Consider the following 17,702-nt stretch of genomic DNA (forward strand, 5'->3'; position numbering starts at 1 on the left):
CAGAAGTTGTTCGGTTGTATTTTTCTGTTTGATAAAGGAAATAGGTGTAAGAATGTTTCCTTTCTTGAAATTTTTTGAGTTTATTTTGATTATTTATTTGACTAAAAAAGCTTGTGGAACATACACACATCTCCAAGCTCAAACTACAGTGAGCTGCACTATCAGACTATCGCCTCTTGAGGTACAAAGTGGTATTACAAGACAGGATGGGCGGAGCTAGCTGGTTAGCATGCTAACTTCATCAGAGCAATGCAATGCGTAGACGTCATAGACACATATCTTTTTTATTTTGCATTTCAAACTAAAATTCTGGCCATATCTTACACATTGTACCTTTAATTAATCTATCAATTAGTTTTTTAGATTCATTGTTTTCAATTATTTGTTTTTGTTTTATTTCAGAAAATGGTGAAAAATTTTCATCACATTTTCCAAGAGAGAAATCTTTAAAGAACTGAGTTTCCTGAGCTGTGACACAAAATCATTTAATTGTATTAAGTTATTAGTATTATGTAAGAAGCTGGAAAACAGATGTGAACCAATCAAAAGTGTTAGTGACTGATTTTATGTCGATCAACTAATAAATTAATCAACCACTTGCTGCAATAGTTAATAGTATGGTCTGTCAAAGCCATCATGAATGCAGCCTGTGGTTAATTTTGAAGAGCCGAGACAATGGACTTCAATAGGGTCGTGCCTTGGTGTGCCATGAAAATTGGCTTCCATGGCAATAAATAAGCCTCTGCAACCTCATTCATAAAACCTGTCCTTGATACCACAACAGAAGAAAAGCATGCACACGCAAAAATGTGCTGATTTATGCTTACCTGCAGCACAGGCCTCATAAGCAATGTTACATAAGATACTAATGCAAAATGTGAAACCTTACAGACAATTGCAGTTTCAGACTGGCCTATATGGCTCATAGCTCCGGTGTGACCAATAAGAAAAAGTCATCTGAGCAAGAATGAGCTCAAAAATAAGGCGAAACCTTGTGAGAACGAGACCAGCTCAGAAATCTAAACCAGTACAAGTACGTCCAGGAGGCACTGGAGAAAGCTGCCCCTGACGTCTGGCTTCCTTAAAGTGGAGATTCAACTGTAATATATTTGTACAGCGGAAAGAGGACACAGCTCCTGTGGACAGATGAATGAAGCTGCATTAGAAAACCAGGTAAATAGGCCATTGTGTTCTTGATGCGCCAATTTACACACCTCACGCTGCCTGTCATTCAATCATGCTGTGTTTTTTTTTCTTTTTTAGAAAACTGAAATAACTGTGTTAGGAGGGTTATTAGACCAGTGTGGTTGTATTATGCTACTACAATCAATTGCCAAAGTCTCCCATGTTTGTATGCATGATTACAGTGTCCACATAAGTGGACACTCAAATTTGTCCAATTTGTTTGTAGGAAACACTTTTGAACCTGTGAAGAAGGGTCTTTAAAGCCCCATTTTCTGTGCAAACACAATGTTTATTAATGAGGCCCCAGGAGTAACTTGATAGACTACTCAGGTGTGAGCAAGGTGTTAATGATAAGAAACTTGTTGCAGCTAATGGGGTGCTAATGACTACACACAGACACAAAAAGACATCAAAACTAACTCATTCGATATTACTGATACACAGCAGTCATTATAACACACACAAAGACACACACCATTACTTTCCTTCATTGTTCTAAAGACCCAGATTAAAATCCGGCCACAGCCTCTAGTGTATGATGTATCTGTGTGTGTGTGTGATTTGGGTCATCAGTATCGAGGCTGTGTGCTATATATACGCAGGACCTAAGGCTACACAGACTGTTTGCTAACCGTCAGGCTCCAAACCTCAAACAACGCTCAGAAAACACTGTTCAACAGCGTCCAGTTGCGTGAGGTGAAGGCAATTAAGGTACTTTAAGGTACTAACAGCTTCCTAGAGTCATAACTCAGTCAAATCTGACTACACAGACATGATACACATCTTTTTTGATTCAGTGTGGCTAACACTTTCCAACGGTTAACACAGATAAACGTCTATTTCTCTGCTTGGAAATCAGAGAAAACTAGAATTACAGTCAGAATGTTGCAGGCCAAATTAGCTATTAGTAACAGCTAAAAGCTATTTCAGCCAACCCTTAATGGTGACAAAGGCATACAAAGGTTAAAAATGTGAACAAACAAGCTACAAAAAAACAGGACTAGTTGTAGCCTATAGCCAATTAACAGCATGGCAACATTATACTTCCTGTTAACATTTCCCAAAGCATCATGGGAATCATTCATCATTAACTGACAACTTTTCAAAGATGCCCTATCAGTATTGTGTTTCATTAATTTTCATGTGTTTTAGCATTAATATTAGCACAATATCACGGTCACAAAAGTTTCTGATTGGTTGGCAGGTGTTTGAAGTCTTAACGAGACAACTGAAACATTAAGTTACATAAAAGTTACTGCTCGGCTGAGTCACCGCTTCAACTCATTACACAAGGTAAACTGCAGGTAACTATAGCAACAATACCTTCTGTATGACACTGATTTCATCCCACACAGAAGACATATATCCCCAGAAATTAACGTCCATGTTGGATGATTCTGCACCTCACGATTTATAGTCAATGCCAACGTTGAAGACAAATGTAGGAAGCAGTAGTCTGACTTTTAACTATAACATGACCAGAATTTATTTGCCTTGATATAAACAGTCATTGTGTGTTACAGCTCACTGTTCAGGGCCAGCTGAGTTCATGACTAATACGAGATAAAAGATCAGCAGAGATGAGTCCACGTCTGAGGGGGGAGGATACCCTGAGGAACACCAACACCAGTCAGCTCACTTTCCAAAACCTTCACACTTCTCCAGCATCGCCCTTCACAGCTTTTACAAGATGGACAATTTACATACAAAAAATCATGACATGACATTAAAAGTTTGTGAAAGTTATCTGATTTGAGGCTAAAAACACTGAAGGGAAACACACACAGGTGGCATCTGACACCGACCAGTGGTGGAAGATTTAAGATACTTTACTTAAGTAAAAAGCAACAAGTCAAAGTCCTTCATCAATCAAATCAAAATCAATCAATCAAAATCTGACTTAAATAAAAAAATTCCTTAAGAATTAACAGCAAGTAAAAGTACTTGTTATGCCGAAAAATGTCCCTTAAGTGATATACTGTATTATTATATATGACATTATTAGACTGTTAATCACAGGGTAATTATTAAAAAACTGTGTACTCTGTTCATGGACATTCTCTACAGGCCCCTGCCCACATTCATAGCTATTCATTATACTGTCTTTGTGGGCCCTCCTCACATGAGGACCCTTTGTCCCCCCAGTCTTACACTCCTGTTGTTAACGCTCATTTGCTCAAGAGGCTTTGTAGTTGAAGTGTAACAAGTTTTAACTACTTCAGACCCAGTGAGGTAGTTTCACCCCGAGGTCGGACCCTCTCCAAGAGGTCACGAAATTAATCTGGATGGTCGTGAGATGATTAAAGGGAAAAGAAAGAGCGAAAAGTTCTGCTACATAAATCTCTCTACAGCTTTCGGACTTTTCTTTAATCTTTGCTTTCTTGTGAAATGTTTGAGTTTTCCCTCTTTTGGCCTTGAACGGTTAATTAAAATTATTTAAATGAAACCTTATGAGAAGTTCAGAGGGAAAATGGCTCTTTGATGGAACGGCTAACAACTCTTTTGAAACGACTTTTGAAACATGTAAGAAGGGGCCTCAGCTAAACTCTGCTTTTCTCTAAGGGGTGGCTACGAACCACTGCAAGTACCTCAAAACTGTACTTACGTACAGTACTCGAGTACGTGCAGTACTGATTCCCTTAAGATGAGCCAGCCCTGCAGCATCCCCCATATGTTGATCAAAATTTAAAGCCTCTTCATTTACTCCATTGGTCGAAAATAGAAATCCAAAAAAAAAAAAAAAAAAAAAGAGAAAAGACCTTTTTAAGCTATCAGCAAAATACATCACAGATAAACTGTAGCCTCTGAGGCCATGTTATTAATTCACGGGTAGGTGCTTTCAAATGTGCATATAAAGAGGAAATGAAGAGTTCAAAGAAAGAGAAATACTGTGAATTTCGTTTACTGTTGAATGATAATTTCACTTTTCTCCCTGACAGACTCAAAGAGGAAGGCTTTCCACACAGTGTGTCGATTTGATGATTATGCTGATTGTCTCCACAGAGAAAAAGCACATATATAACGAGACATGACGGTATCAGAGGCAGGGAAACGACGATCTGCGCTGTACCCACACTGTTACTTTGTACATGAAAAGGTTGCAGAATGTTCTCAAGTCATTTAGAGAGGAACTACAAAGTGTTTCACATTTGCTGCCTGAACGCTGAACTGATGTTGCACTTTTCCTCCATCCCAGAGAGGTCTAATAACTAGCAATCAGGGAGAGATGAAAGTTCAGTTTTAACACGATTTATGCTAATTTGCTGCTGTTCTAAACCCTTTAGGAAGGAGTCATCTTGCAGGTGTTAGCAGAAGACAGAGTGTAGCCCAACATGCCTGGAAATGTAACCTTTTCCCCATCGTTAGGGTCAATTAATGAACATACCATCCACCGAGCAGCTCCTTTTTCAATAAAAAATTCAGCTTGCTTTACTTGCTCATTTGTTATTCCTGAGCAGCAGAAATCAATTTTAGAAGATGAGATTTCCATGAAATACAAGCGTTGGAAGGATCATATTCATGTGAAATTCATCTGCGTGCTCTCACACAGCAGGAAAATGCTCTTTTCTTCACGCTTGGTATGCGCACTGTGCAGGATAAAAACACAAAAAGGAGCCTTTGACAATGCCTGAACACGTAGTTATGTCTCAGAAATGGAGAATAGGGAGCGTGAAGCGCCGGCTCTGCTGAGTCTATCCCTTCCTCAATGTCGCTTTGCCATTTACAGTTGCATCATCGTGCGTGGGTGAACGCGTGTGCGCTTGCATAAGTGTGTGTCAGTGCGAGTGTTTGTACGAGCGTGTGGGCTTCTTCTGTGGGTCTGAGTGTGCTCGTGGCTTTATATGATTTAGCGCGTCTAGATGGCCGAAGGACAGATGTGGGTGCCCGGCATTTCAAGAAGCAAATGTCAAAGACCTTTCGTTCTGAATCTGATGCGTGTGTCGTGTGCAGGAGATCGAGTCGAGACATGAATAAATGAAGCGACAGGGGGAAGAGGAGAGCGAGGCAGAGACAGAGAAACATGACGAGAACAAAGGTCTGACATTATCCGTTTGGATAAAAAACAGATTTCTCAAAAGATGTGAACAACCAACAGCTGCAGGAGAGTTTATGCTTTGCAGACTGGAGCTTTGGTTGCACAAACAGAGCAAAAGAGATACGAAACTTCTGCAGGTGCAGAATCAAAGACTGCAAGAGAGGGGAGGTTTAAAACTCTAGTTTCCATATCAAATATTTTATACTGCATGTTAGGGATTTTTTTTTTTATTAAACAACTTTATCAATTGCTTGTTTAATCTATAAAATATCAGAAAGTACTTTCTGATAGCCCAAGATGAATTTTCAGTTGTCTTGTTTTGTTCAACCAATTGTACAAAACCGAAAAATACTCAGTTGCTAAAAAAGAGGAAAATATGCACATTTCAGATAACCTAACCTGGAACATGTACATTTTTGACCTTTTCGCTTTAAAAACACCTCAAACTATGTCATTATAACACTGGTGTGGTACTGTATGTGTGCTGCTTGCCTTGTAATTTTGAGTTTAATCGCTCATGTATACTTTCTGTTTTTATTTCATATAATCATTTACTTATTTTTGTCCTTATGCAGCTGCAACACCTGCATTTCCTCTCTGGGGAACAGTAAAGGCTTATCTCTAAATGACTAATCAATAATTAAAAATTGCGTCCTGAAGAATTATTTATTTCTGTTGCTTTACTAATAGACTGTTTGATAAATCATTCTAAGATCTAATAACATATATGCAGACAAGCAGAAAACTTACTGTAATTACCAAAATAACTGTAATTACTCTGAAGTAAACATGAAATAGAGGTCTAAAAACATGCACCCACCTCACTGGCAGTTACATAAAATTCAATGTTAACACTAATACAAAGAATTCAGCTCATTAAAAAGGAGATACACGCTGTCTGCTGGTATCTGGTTTCACCTGCTAATGAGCCACTACAAATAGAGGAAAACAAAACGTAGCTAATTTAGGATGTTTTGGTGAAACTACACTCCAAAGTCGGACTAATGGGAGTTTTTTTTGTTCTCACTATTGTGAGTTTGTGAATGAATGTGAAATTATACCTGTATTATTCATGCCTTTAATGGGCCTTTTTCATTTAAGACACTTTGATATGTCACAGTAGGGAAGGTGTAAACAATAAAAGTGAGGATGTGTGAATACCAGAGCTTTGTTAATGACATTAATAACACTTGTGCATTTATCCTGCTGTAAAAACATTAAAATAATGTAAAAGTGCATATTAATCTACATGTTAATCTGCATGTTAACTCACCACATCTGTATACAAGACAAACAAACACATTATCTCTGAGTGAACATTACCTGTCCAGCCAGGCGAGCAGGCTCTTGGCGGCGGTGATGAGGTCGACCACGGAGGTCAGCAGGTCGTTGGGGAGCCGCCGCGAGGACCTGCTCTCCGATTGGCTGCTGCGGCGGCGGCCGGAGATGAAGTTTTGCAGGTTTTTGGCCGAAGCGCCGAGTTTGTGAGCCAGAGTCCTGACGCTCTCTGTCTCCAGACCCGAGTTCTGCACACACAGACATGAACAAAGAGAGGCTGAACCTCCAGACAGCTAACCACCACGAAAACCAATGAGAGTCTTATCTGTCAACATGTTTACCAGTTTTTCCAAAGGAGTCTGGTGCATGTTAATAATTCATATTAAATATCTGGTAGAGAGGTCACCCCACTCTGCTGTTGTTCTTAAACACCTTAACTAATCTATGTTATTTATTCATGTTAAAATCCATGTGAAGAAACTTTCAAGTAATTTTGAAGTAAAATTTGAGGAATTTTCTCTATTTTGTGATATTATTGAACAACATACAATACAATGCCTTCTTTATGAAGGCACCTAGTTTCCACGTCACTTTTTGCTTATCCGAAAGAAATGACAAAATCAACTTGTTTATATATTTAACCAATTAAATACCACTGAAGGAAGAACTTTTTCCTGTTTGTCAAGTTGCATTCTGACATCTGAACATTCAGACTTCTCTCTTTTACATATTTAGGTCTATATATCATTTAATTTCCTTTGGGTTTTTCTGGTATTCTCCAAAGTTACGTACAATAAATACTCAAATTATTTTTAAATGCAAACAAATTACACATTTTTGTGTGAGCCAATGACAGCACAGTATATCGAGATGGATGACGTGACAGCTCCTCAAAAGTGAAACCAAAAATCACCACAGTATAGGTCATAAACCCCGCCCCATCCACGTTAGTGGATGGGACATGGGCCAAACTAAAAAAAGTACACGAAAAATATGTACTTCACAAAGATGATTTCTGTCATTTTAGGTAGTAGGACATCACCTGTATCCACAATATTTTGACTTCATTGTTGTACAGCGGGAAGGAGTAGAGATGTGTCATCCATCTTTATTTGCAGTCGATGGTATGAGCCAGCAATCAGCAAATATTTGACTGACTTGAAGAAGCCATGGTGACATTCAAATTCAATAAATATAAAAATGAAGCTAGTTATGACACATTATCCAGGTGGGTTGAGTTTCAACCTCTCTCAGTAGTGAGTCCTCTATTCCAGGCTCCCCATAGACCAAATTATTACAGGTTGCCGTTATAACGTTTAAAAGTACTCAAGGAACTTCAGTTGTATCTTGTTCAATATTCTGGTTCTGGCACCCCCCTTCACTTCTTCTTGTTCGAATAGGGGTTTAAAATGCAGTTTCAAAGCTTTCGCCTTGTCATTGTGGCAATAAGAGATGTAAGGATGCGATGCAGTACGCTGAAAATCTACTCTCTGCAGTCTATTACACTGTGCGTTCAAGTGGAACATGAATACATTAACAGCTGCAGCGGTAAAGATGGCAGATGAGAGTCCGGGACGGCGCTGAAACTACACCAGAAACTCACAAACTCACCAGAGCACAGAGCAAGTCGACAGCCTCCAGAATGAGCTCCTGGTGTCCGATGCGAGAAACTCCCAGCTCCTCCAGCTCAGCGTGGCTAATCCTCAGCAGCCTCTCCCCGCACACACCTCCGCGCTCAAACACACACACGTATTGCTGCAAGCAGTCGTCCAGACCTGCAGCAAACACACACATTATTAGGGTTACTCACTATAAATACACTCAGATTTGTTCCGAAACGAGATCATGACCACACTGAAAATAAATATATTGTTTTCTCCTCCTCAGGGGACTGAAAACAAACTGTGATGTTTTTTAGTACAGTCAATTGGAAATATCCCGGGCTGACACCACAATGTTTTGCTTTATCATCTGGTTTCACTATATTAAATCTGTGCTGCAAGAAAACACTTAACAAGTGATTCTGTTCAGATTCCAAAAAAGTTAGGACACTGTTTAAACTTAAGCATAAGTAAAACAAAATGTGGTAATCTACTAATCCATTTTGACATCTACTAAACTGGAAACAGTACAAAGTCAATATATTTAATGTCTGACCTCATCAGCTTCATTGATTATTGTAAATATCTGCTTATTCTGAATTTGATGCAGCAACACATTTCAAACAAGTCGGGACAGGATCAACTAAAGACTGGGAAAGATGTGGAACGCTTCAAAAACACCTGTTTGGAATATTCCACAGGTAAACAGGCTGATTGGTAACAGGTGATAGTATCATGATTGGGTATGAATCATCCTGGAAGGCTCAGTCACTCACAAGCGAGGATGGAGCGAGGTTCACCACTTTGTGAACACATGATTGGATAGAGCATAGCGTCAGGCTATCGTCACAACTGTTCTGGAATTGTGGTCGTATAACTCTTCACAGTTGAAAAAACAAAACATACATGAGACAGTTTCATTAAATTCAAGGAATAACTGTTAAAGGAAAACTCTGATTACAGCTTCAGAATCAAGAAAATGCTTGAAAAAGTTTTTTTTTGCAATGAAAAACACTTGAAATATTCAACTGGCAGATTTTTTTCATTTGTGTCAAGAAGATAAGACTTAAAACCTGCATAATCCCCTTGTTTCTTTCCAGTCTGGAGGAGCAGAAAAAACTGTGAACACAACACTGACATATTGTCACCTTAACTTACTTGATTTGTTGTCTTTGTGTCCACCTGAGGAATATAAATCCAATAGTCACCCTCTTTTAGCTCAGTTTTTGGCCAACTCCTGAAGGAAATATCTGGCCCTTTAGCTGCTAAATGCTTCACTCAGCCTTCCATCAGCTAGTTGCAAAGTTTGCCTCCCTTTTGGTGCTGGTCAGTGTGGGTTTATTAGAACTTTTTTTCACTGAAGCAAAGCTGATGACTACAAGCAACCCCTTTCACATTACACGTAGTTATTTGAATCATCGCTAATATAAAAATATTGATTAGTGAAGCTTTAAGGACTCAATTACAAAGAAAAATGACTCAGGAAACACACTTCTTGTAGAAAGTTAAGTAAATATCTCATAATATCTTTTATGGACTTTTTGGACCATGAGGGGAAATAAATTTCTTCTAGTCCTAACATTATTATCCTGCCACATCGAGGTTGGTTGAAGGTGCATGCTGTATATCTATGGTGCTGCATGTAATCATATCTGTTTTTATAGCATTTATGAGAATACACACGAGATAGATATAAATTATAGAATACAGATAGAAATAATGGGCTCTCGGCACAGGAGGGGAGTTCATCCCAACAACACCATCATTCCTCATGACCTGTCCACGGCTAAGACTCTCTTCAACACCTTCAGTCCCTGATGGATCACCAGAAACGTCCCTACTTGAAATTATAGGTATCAGGCTGCACTCCAGAAGCACTTATCAGCTTTCGTTGCCATACTTTTCACCGGCAGTTTCCTGCTTCAAAGTCAGCCTATAGGGAGGACACATATCTTTTAGTCTGCGCTGGTAATGCCAGAAACATTTTTACTTATTCCCATTTGTCTCAGATAATACAGCAGCTGCTGCCTCACATTTTTTGAGAGAGAATTCAGCCCAATGCTTTCACAAAGATGAGGTAAAAGTATAAAATATAGTTTGTTTAGAGAGACAACTGAAGGCCACAGGAGGAATCTAGGTCTTGTTTTCCTTTTTCTTTTTTATACATCAGGCAGAAAATATTTTGTTCCTGTCCATTTATGAGTCAAATGTGTGACTTTGAGACGTGTTTCAACATGAAACGACAGACTGTTTCCCTCTCCCACAGTGCTAAAGGGACTGATGCAACGATATAGGTGGTGTTATATTCTGGCCAGAAAGCTTTTCACCCGAAAATTATACCAAAGCTCTCAACATCACTTGAGAGGTATGTGCTAGCAATTTTTTGCAAATAACTTGAGAATAGATTTACTAACATGCATTATTTTTCATCATTATATCGTATATTTCCCTTCATTCCTTTTAAGCAAGAAAAACTACTTGTAAACCCTTGATATCCATCACAGTGAACATCTAGTGTGAATTAAAAGTTGTTATCATTGCACAATAATTAAAAAGTCCGCAATGCATTACCTTCTAACATGCAGATACACTGTGATGGGTGACAAAAGTTAAGCTTCAAGAGTTTCTCGTTGCTTATGAAAATGATCCACATTAGCGTCTTGTGATCTGGATTCCAGTTTGGAACGACCTGACCTGCCAACGCTACACTTGAGGCATGATTTTGAAGACTGACAAGTGTCGTCAGGTCTGGAAATGTTAGCCTTAGCATAGCACTGCAGCGAGCAACGGACGGTACTCTCTGCAGTCTATTTTTTACTGGGGGGGGCTGGAAGGACTACCTGGTGTTGAGCTAACTGCTAACTCTCTAGCCAGCTCAGAGCTAGCAATAGTCACCACTGCAAACTATTCCAGTCAATCAAAAGTTATTTAAGAGTGAAAGTAGTACTCCTTGAGCTAACAAGCTTGCTGACAATCATTTGGCTAACTTGTTAGCTAACATGACAAAAACTCCACACAGCTTATTCAAATGACACATTTGTGCCACTGAATCTTGTAAAAACCATCGTTTTTTTGTGGAACAGCTAATACTCCGATAGAGGATGTAAACTAATGCAACACAGCTAATAAGCTACGATAGCGTTCTCCGCTTTGGACCCTCCGTCCCCTCAGACGTCAGCAGCGTCACGACAGCGTGTTCTTGGTCAAAAGGTCGAATTCGCAGCCCACAGCCCACCAAGGTTGAACTTGACGTGAAGGATTTGTGCAAATTCACTCTTTAAAGGACTTAAAACAAACCCCATAGCTGGAAGACGAGTCGAGAGACCAGAACAAAAGAGGTAATAGATGGGCAATCAGGCAGCCACCCAGGTAAGACTTTACTCTCTGTTGGATTGTGTAACATCTGTGTTGTGAGTGGGACGGTCTCTCTAGATCTGCAAGTGTGTGAGCGTGTGAGTGGGTGGGTGCGTGCTTTGTGTGTGTGTGTGTGTGTGTGTGTGTGTGTGTGTTCCTCTGGCCTGGCTGGGTTTGCTGAGTCAAAGGAAAGCAGATCAAGACAGAGAGGCTCAGCTGCAGCCCCTGGCTCCCAAAACAATGAATGTATCCAGCTTCTAACCTCTTAACAAACAGCCAACTGGCAAACACACACACTCCAAACACACACGGACACACACACACACCTCTGAGGAATGAGCATTGATTTCCCCCGCTTCAAGTCCCTGCTTTGTAATACACTCATCTATCATAACCACGCTAACAAAGATGGGAAAAAAATGGGATGAGTGCGGAGGAAGAGGAGGCAAGAAAGAAGGAAGAAGGCAAAGGGGAAGGAAAAACCTCATAAGCCAGCTGCTAAATTGCATGCAAACTATTTAACACACACACACACACACAAATTCCATCTCTCATCACAGACGAGCAAACAGCATTTGTCGCTTTCTGCACCCTCCCATCGCTTTCTTCCCTCCCTCCGCCACATCTGAAGTCGAAATGAAGTGTTCAGTTCCAAAATGCCATACGTCGAGCTCGGAAAGAAGAAGAAGCTGCAGCCTGAAATCCATCAAAATTTTAAAAAGCACGCCATTCCGTCTTTTTAAAACACAAATAAATATAAAATGCATATAAACATAGCTTAAAACGAAACACAATCAATTTTTGAAGATGAGGCATCGTCTTGTCACCATTATCTCATTTTGGAAGGAAACTAGACAAATTGATTCCACTATCTGGAGCCCCAAACACTGCAAGTCGATGAGCGATATCTCGGTTCACAGCTTCCACTGACAAGCATGAAAGGGTTTGATAAGAATAAAGACATCAAATCGCTCAGATGTGATTTGTGTGGCTTCCAGCTTTAATGTTAGGCGAAGGTCACGTAGGTACACTTCAGGTTTGGAGATATATGTATGCGTTGACGTGGATGCGCATGTTTGTATCTATACAAATGGGACTAGTGGTGAAAAGTAAATTTACAAAACAATATGATATTTGTATGTATTTGATGCTACTTTACATTTTAGAGTAAAATATTGTGTTGTATTGTACTTTATTTATTTTACAGCTCAACTCAGTTTTTATCAGGATACAAAAACAATGTTCATCTTAACGAAGACTTACACCACTTGCATTTCTGTGTATTAAGTATTAAGCTGGAGGCAGGAGGCCATTAACAACACTTAGCTTTAAGACTGGAAACGGGGAAACAGCATGACGCTGGCTAAAGTTCAGAAAACCACCAACCAGGACCTTTAAAACTCACTTATTACAAGTTGTATCTCATTAGTTTAATCTGCACACAAACAGAAATGTAAACACCGCAGCTTGTGGTTTTAGGGGCGAGACTCCAAGAAAACACAGCGCCTGCGATTCTTTGCAAAGACTTCCACCATCTAAGTCCTCGTCATTTTTATGTGACGTGTTAATTAGTCAGGTTTAGAGGTGTTGGTGGTTTTATTTTTACTTTGGTTAGAGCCAGGCCACATGTTTCCCCCTTCTTGTAGTCTTTATGGCCTACTAAGCTAAGATATGCATCTGCTGGCGTCATGCATAAGTGTACTCAACAATGTGCACAACTATTCGTTAAAGCAGCAGCCCCTCACTGGAGTGAGAGACTGAGAGGACTATGTCCCACTGCACACTGCACTTTTACACTTTCACCTCCACCTCCACCTGCACCTTCTGTGTATTTAACATTTAAGTACACACACACTTAACTAAACGGTCAGCCATTTGCATTCAGTGTATACATTTTAGTATATTTCAGCGGCTGTTGGTACATTTCATTGGTATATTTTATTGTTTATTGTTTAGTATATTTTTATTGTCTTAGTATATTTTCATTTCTGGTATATATTTTTATTGCATTTCCGAATATTTTTACTGCATGTTGGATTATTTTATTTTAGTATCTTAATTTTATTTTATAATCTTTCTTATCTTTCTTATTATCTTGTTTCTAACATGGGGGTTGCAATGCAAATTTCATTGACATGTCATGCTCAATGACAATAAAGAGATCTTGAATCTTGAATCTTGAATCTGTATTTTTATAAGAAACAACACATCAAATGACAGTGTGGAAGGATTCACTTGTCGTGATGAACCTACAGAGAATTATCACCAGAATCTGCGACCAAGCTATCAGCATCATAGCATTAATTCTGGCCATAGCAGGCAGCTGTTTTCAGCAAATACGCTGTGAAAACCCACTGTATACAACCTTGTCAGCACCAAATCGCAGACAGACACAGAATATAGCTGGTGAACATAGTGGAGCATTTAAGCTGCGGCAGATAATGCCCTTGGTTTCGGAGTAAGACATTCAGTAATCACATATGGTTGTATTTTTTAGTCATTCAGTGTATTTTTATACCGTGTTACTGCTATTTTTACTCAAGTGAGGCGTCTGAGCACTTTTTCCCTCTAACAGCGAGACACGTGTTTTAATGAGTGCTAATAGCAGCTGATTCCTAATAGACGTGAAGCTGATTAAAACAATGTTGGCTCTCGCAGGCAAAGTGTTACTATTGCTGCGAGAGGGAGAGCGAGGCAGAGAAGCAGAAGGGGAGATGTACACTGTGCAGCAAAAGTTCACTGATAATCAGCATCGCTTATCACTGGCAGTGAGGGAGAGCGTGAATGCCCTGAATACTGATGAGTCAAATTGTTAGCGACATGAGCGAGCATGCACACACACACACCCACACAGACTGAAGCAGGAACTAAAACAGTGCTATACGGTTAACATGTATACAATATAATGATAATTCGCTCTTTTACTGCAGTGGTTGCCAGTCTTTGTTTTCAAATTTACCTGCACAGCCACATCAGAAGTATCCCTTCATCAACACAGCCGTTTATCACTTACCATTTCTGCATTCATTTTAATGATTTCAACGTTTATCCATCACTTTTAGCCAGTTGTTTTCAAACATTCATCTTAGCTAACTACCATTTATCGATACTATGAGCTAACAGTTTCAACCATTTATCCATTACTGTTAAATAACTGTGTAAACCTGTTTTTTTTCGCTAACTACATTTCAACTGTTTTTCTTTTAACTACCATTTATCATGTCTCCATAAACTATTCCACCTTTTACCATTATTTTTAGCTCATGATTTTAAACGTTTAACCATTACTTTTAGCTAACTATTTCAACCTCTTATCTTAGCTAACTACCAATTATCAATACTTTAAGCTAATTATTTCAACCACTTATCTTTTCAACATTTATTGATACGATGAGCTAACAGTTTCAACCATTTATCGGTTACTTTGACCTTTTTCAAACATTTTTCTTTCAGCTAACAACCATTTATCACTTATCATTTCTCCATTACCTGTTTCACCTTCGACTTATTACTTTTAGCTAATGATTTCAAACATTTAACCATTGCTTTTAGCTAATTATTTCAACCTCTTATCTTAGCTAACTACCATTTATCAATACTTTAAGCTAACTATTTCAACCATTTTTCTTTGAGCTAACTACATTTATCACTCAACATTTCTCCATGAACTATTTCACCCTTTACCATTACTTTTATCCATCACAATCCCATCCACAGCTATCATTTATTGATACTACGAGCTAATAGTTTTAACTGTTTATCCATTACTTTTAAATAACTTTTTAAGCTGTTTTTCTTTTAGCTAACTACAACATTTCAACCATTTCTCCATTAATTGTATTTTTTTATATTTAGCTAACTACAACATTTCAACCATTTCTCCATTACTTTTAGCTAATTATTTCAACCACTTATCTTAGCTAACTATCATTTCTCAACACTTTGAGTTAAGTTTCAACCATGTTTATCTGTTATAAATAACTGTTTAAACTATTTTTCCTTTAGCTATCTACAACATTTCAACCACTTATTCATTACCTTTCGCTATTTCTATGAGCCAACTTCCATTTATCACTATTTCACCCTTAATCAGTTACTTTTAGCTAAAGATTTCAAATGTTTATCCATCGCTAATTTCATAAGCTTATCTTAGCTAACCACCATTTATTTCAGCCAACTAGTTATCAATTACTTTTAGCTAAGTTTCAAGCTAATTGGCCTATTTTAAATGTTTATCCATTACTTTGCTAACTATTTAATCCATTTATCAGTTACAGTCAACTATCGAAACCATCTATCCATTAGCCTTCTTTTCGGCTAACTTTTCACGTTGTCTCCTTGCTGGTTTTGACACATTCTCAGCATTGGTGTCACAGCTGACTGTGTTTTTGTTTTTAATTCAAAAAACAAATTTCCTCTTCTTTTTTTTATAATTAGTTGTGCCCCAAGCAAGTAGTCCTTGCGACTGCAGAAGCACCACCTGGGGAACAGGTACCCCTGCTTGTGAATCGCGGCTCTGCTGTATATCCACTAAAAATGCTAAAATGTACCTGCTCACGTTTTTCATGAAATTGCCAATCACAAGCTCAGTGCAAATGCCTGTGTGGGTTTGTTGTATAATGGTGCATAATCTGTATAATCATGCACTCACATCTCTATGTACAGTATACATGTGCATGTGTTTGTGTGAGAGAGAGAGTTCATGTGTTTGATTGGTACAGAAAAAGTGTGATTCATAGCTGACTCACATACTTAACTCCCACAGAGGCACACTTTTCACAACAGCAGGCGAGCCAAACTCCCACAAACACCCTCTTTCTCGCTGTCACACACACACACACACACATACACACACACACACACACATACGTCTAATAAAACTAGATTTTGCTGTGACTTCTGGGATGTTAGAGAGTCCAATAAAAGATCTAGCCCTCCCAGTCAGGTTATCTGTCATCTGTTAGCACTCTGAAGCTTTGGTAACAATAAAAGCTATGAGCGTTCACTGTGTTCCTGGGATTTGTGAATGCTGGATGTTAGAAACCGAGAGGCTGTCAGGAGTGACTTTTTGGCCGGAGGGTTGCGAGTTTAAATCCCAGCGTTGTCTTGGAAGATTTTTCTTTTGGTCTGTATTTTCTTGCAGTTTTTGAGTTTAAATGTTGGTGTTCATTGGAAGTGTTGCGCTCTTAACTCCAAGGCTCTCTGTATTACTTTTATCAGTCTCCCTATCAGTCTTATTCCAATATAAGTGGACAAGCTAGAAAGAAAAACAAGCCCCATGCAGGAAAAGTCAGGAGAAAGAGGCAGCTGAAGCAAGAAGAATGCATAGCCCCGGGCAATGCTAGAAAGCAAAGACATGTTCACTTAGGTTACAATTTTTCACCTTGGAAATTTGCATTAGTCAATAAACAGAAAGCCAATTGGTGTCAAGCAAGATTATATCCAGGTGCCTGTAAATCTCTGTTCCCATCTGGTGTTTTTAACTGGAGAAAAATCCATTAAGTTTCAACCACAATGAACACAAAAAGCTCGTAATGGGATAAAATTATTAAGATGCAGATTACGTTTTGGAGGTAAAAGTTTGTAACACTTCCTCGCCCAGTTAAACTGGAGCGGTTTTATTTTTAAACAGCTACATTACTGCAGCATAGTTTTAACCCTGCAGCGGCAAAAATATATATTACCACCGCTATCATCATCTTGTGTCCAGCTGCAGTAGGCAAACAGACAGATACAGCTAGAGAAGCGCTGGTGAACAAAGTGCAACATTTAGCAGCAGAAGAGCCAGATATTTCCCTTAGGAGTTGATAGAGACCAAAACCAGAGCTAAAACAGTGAAAGACATGACTCCAAATGAATGTAGCTGTTGACCTTTCAGTTTCCCCACAGCACATAATGCAGCTTACAGAGATAATGGTGGCAGATTTACCATTTGAAAATCTAATGTTTTAAATGATGCACCTTTACTTGCACTGTCTGCAGCTAACTTTTTAATTATTCAAGCCGACTTGTTTTAAAACAAAACCCTGTAAAGCAACAGGTCCCCAGCTGATGACCCATGTAGAAGACATGGAGATAAAGAAACATTGCTCTCATAGTGTAGAGCCATTATGAGTCCATTAATTACAAAGTGCATTTGTAACTTAACAGTATAATTGCATGGATTTGCCACCAAAAAGAAGGCTTTCTAATGGCCAGTCCACACGTACAGTGGTATTTAGCAAAACATAGCTTCTTCTTTGCATTTT

At 38.8% G+C, this 17,702-nt stretch overlaps 1 protein-coding gene across 1 annotated transcript in view; it reads right to left on the reverse strand.

Moving 5' to 3' along the window:
- cnksr2a (connector enhancer of kinase suppressor of Ras 2a) overlaps positions 1-17,702 on the reverse strand; it is a 51,097-nt gene that overhangs the window by 28,584 nt on the left and 4,811 nt on the right. Inside the window, exons 2-3 of the mRNA XM_041961464.1 lie at positions 8,111-8,274; positions 6,545-6,747 (exon numbers count right to left, since the gene is read on the reverse strand). Of these exons, the coding sequence (XP_041817398.1) occupies positions 6,545-6,747; positions 8,111-8,274 (367 nt within the window). The remainder of the gene's footprint in view (positions 1-6,544; positions 6,748-8,110; positions 8,275-17,702) is intronic.

This window comes from Chelmon rostratus, chromosome 20, assembly GCF_017976325.1.
Source record: "Chelmon rostratus isolate fCheRos1 chromosome 20, fCheRos1.pri, whole genome shotgun sequence".
In the NCBI taxonomy this organism is placed as follows: Eukaryota; Metazoa; Chordata; class Actinopteri; order Chaetodontiformes; family Chaetodontidae; genus Chelmon; species Chelmon rostratus.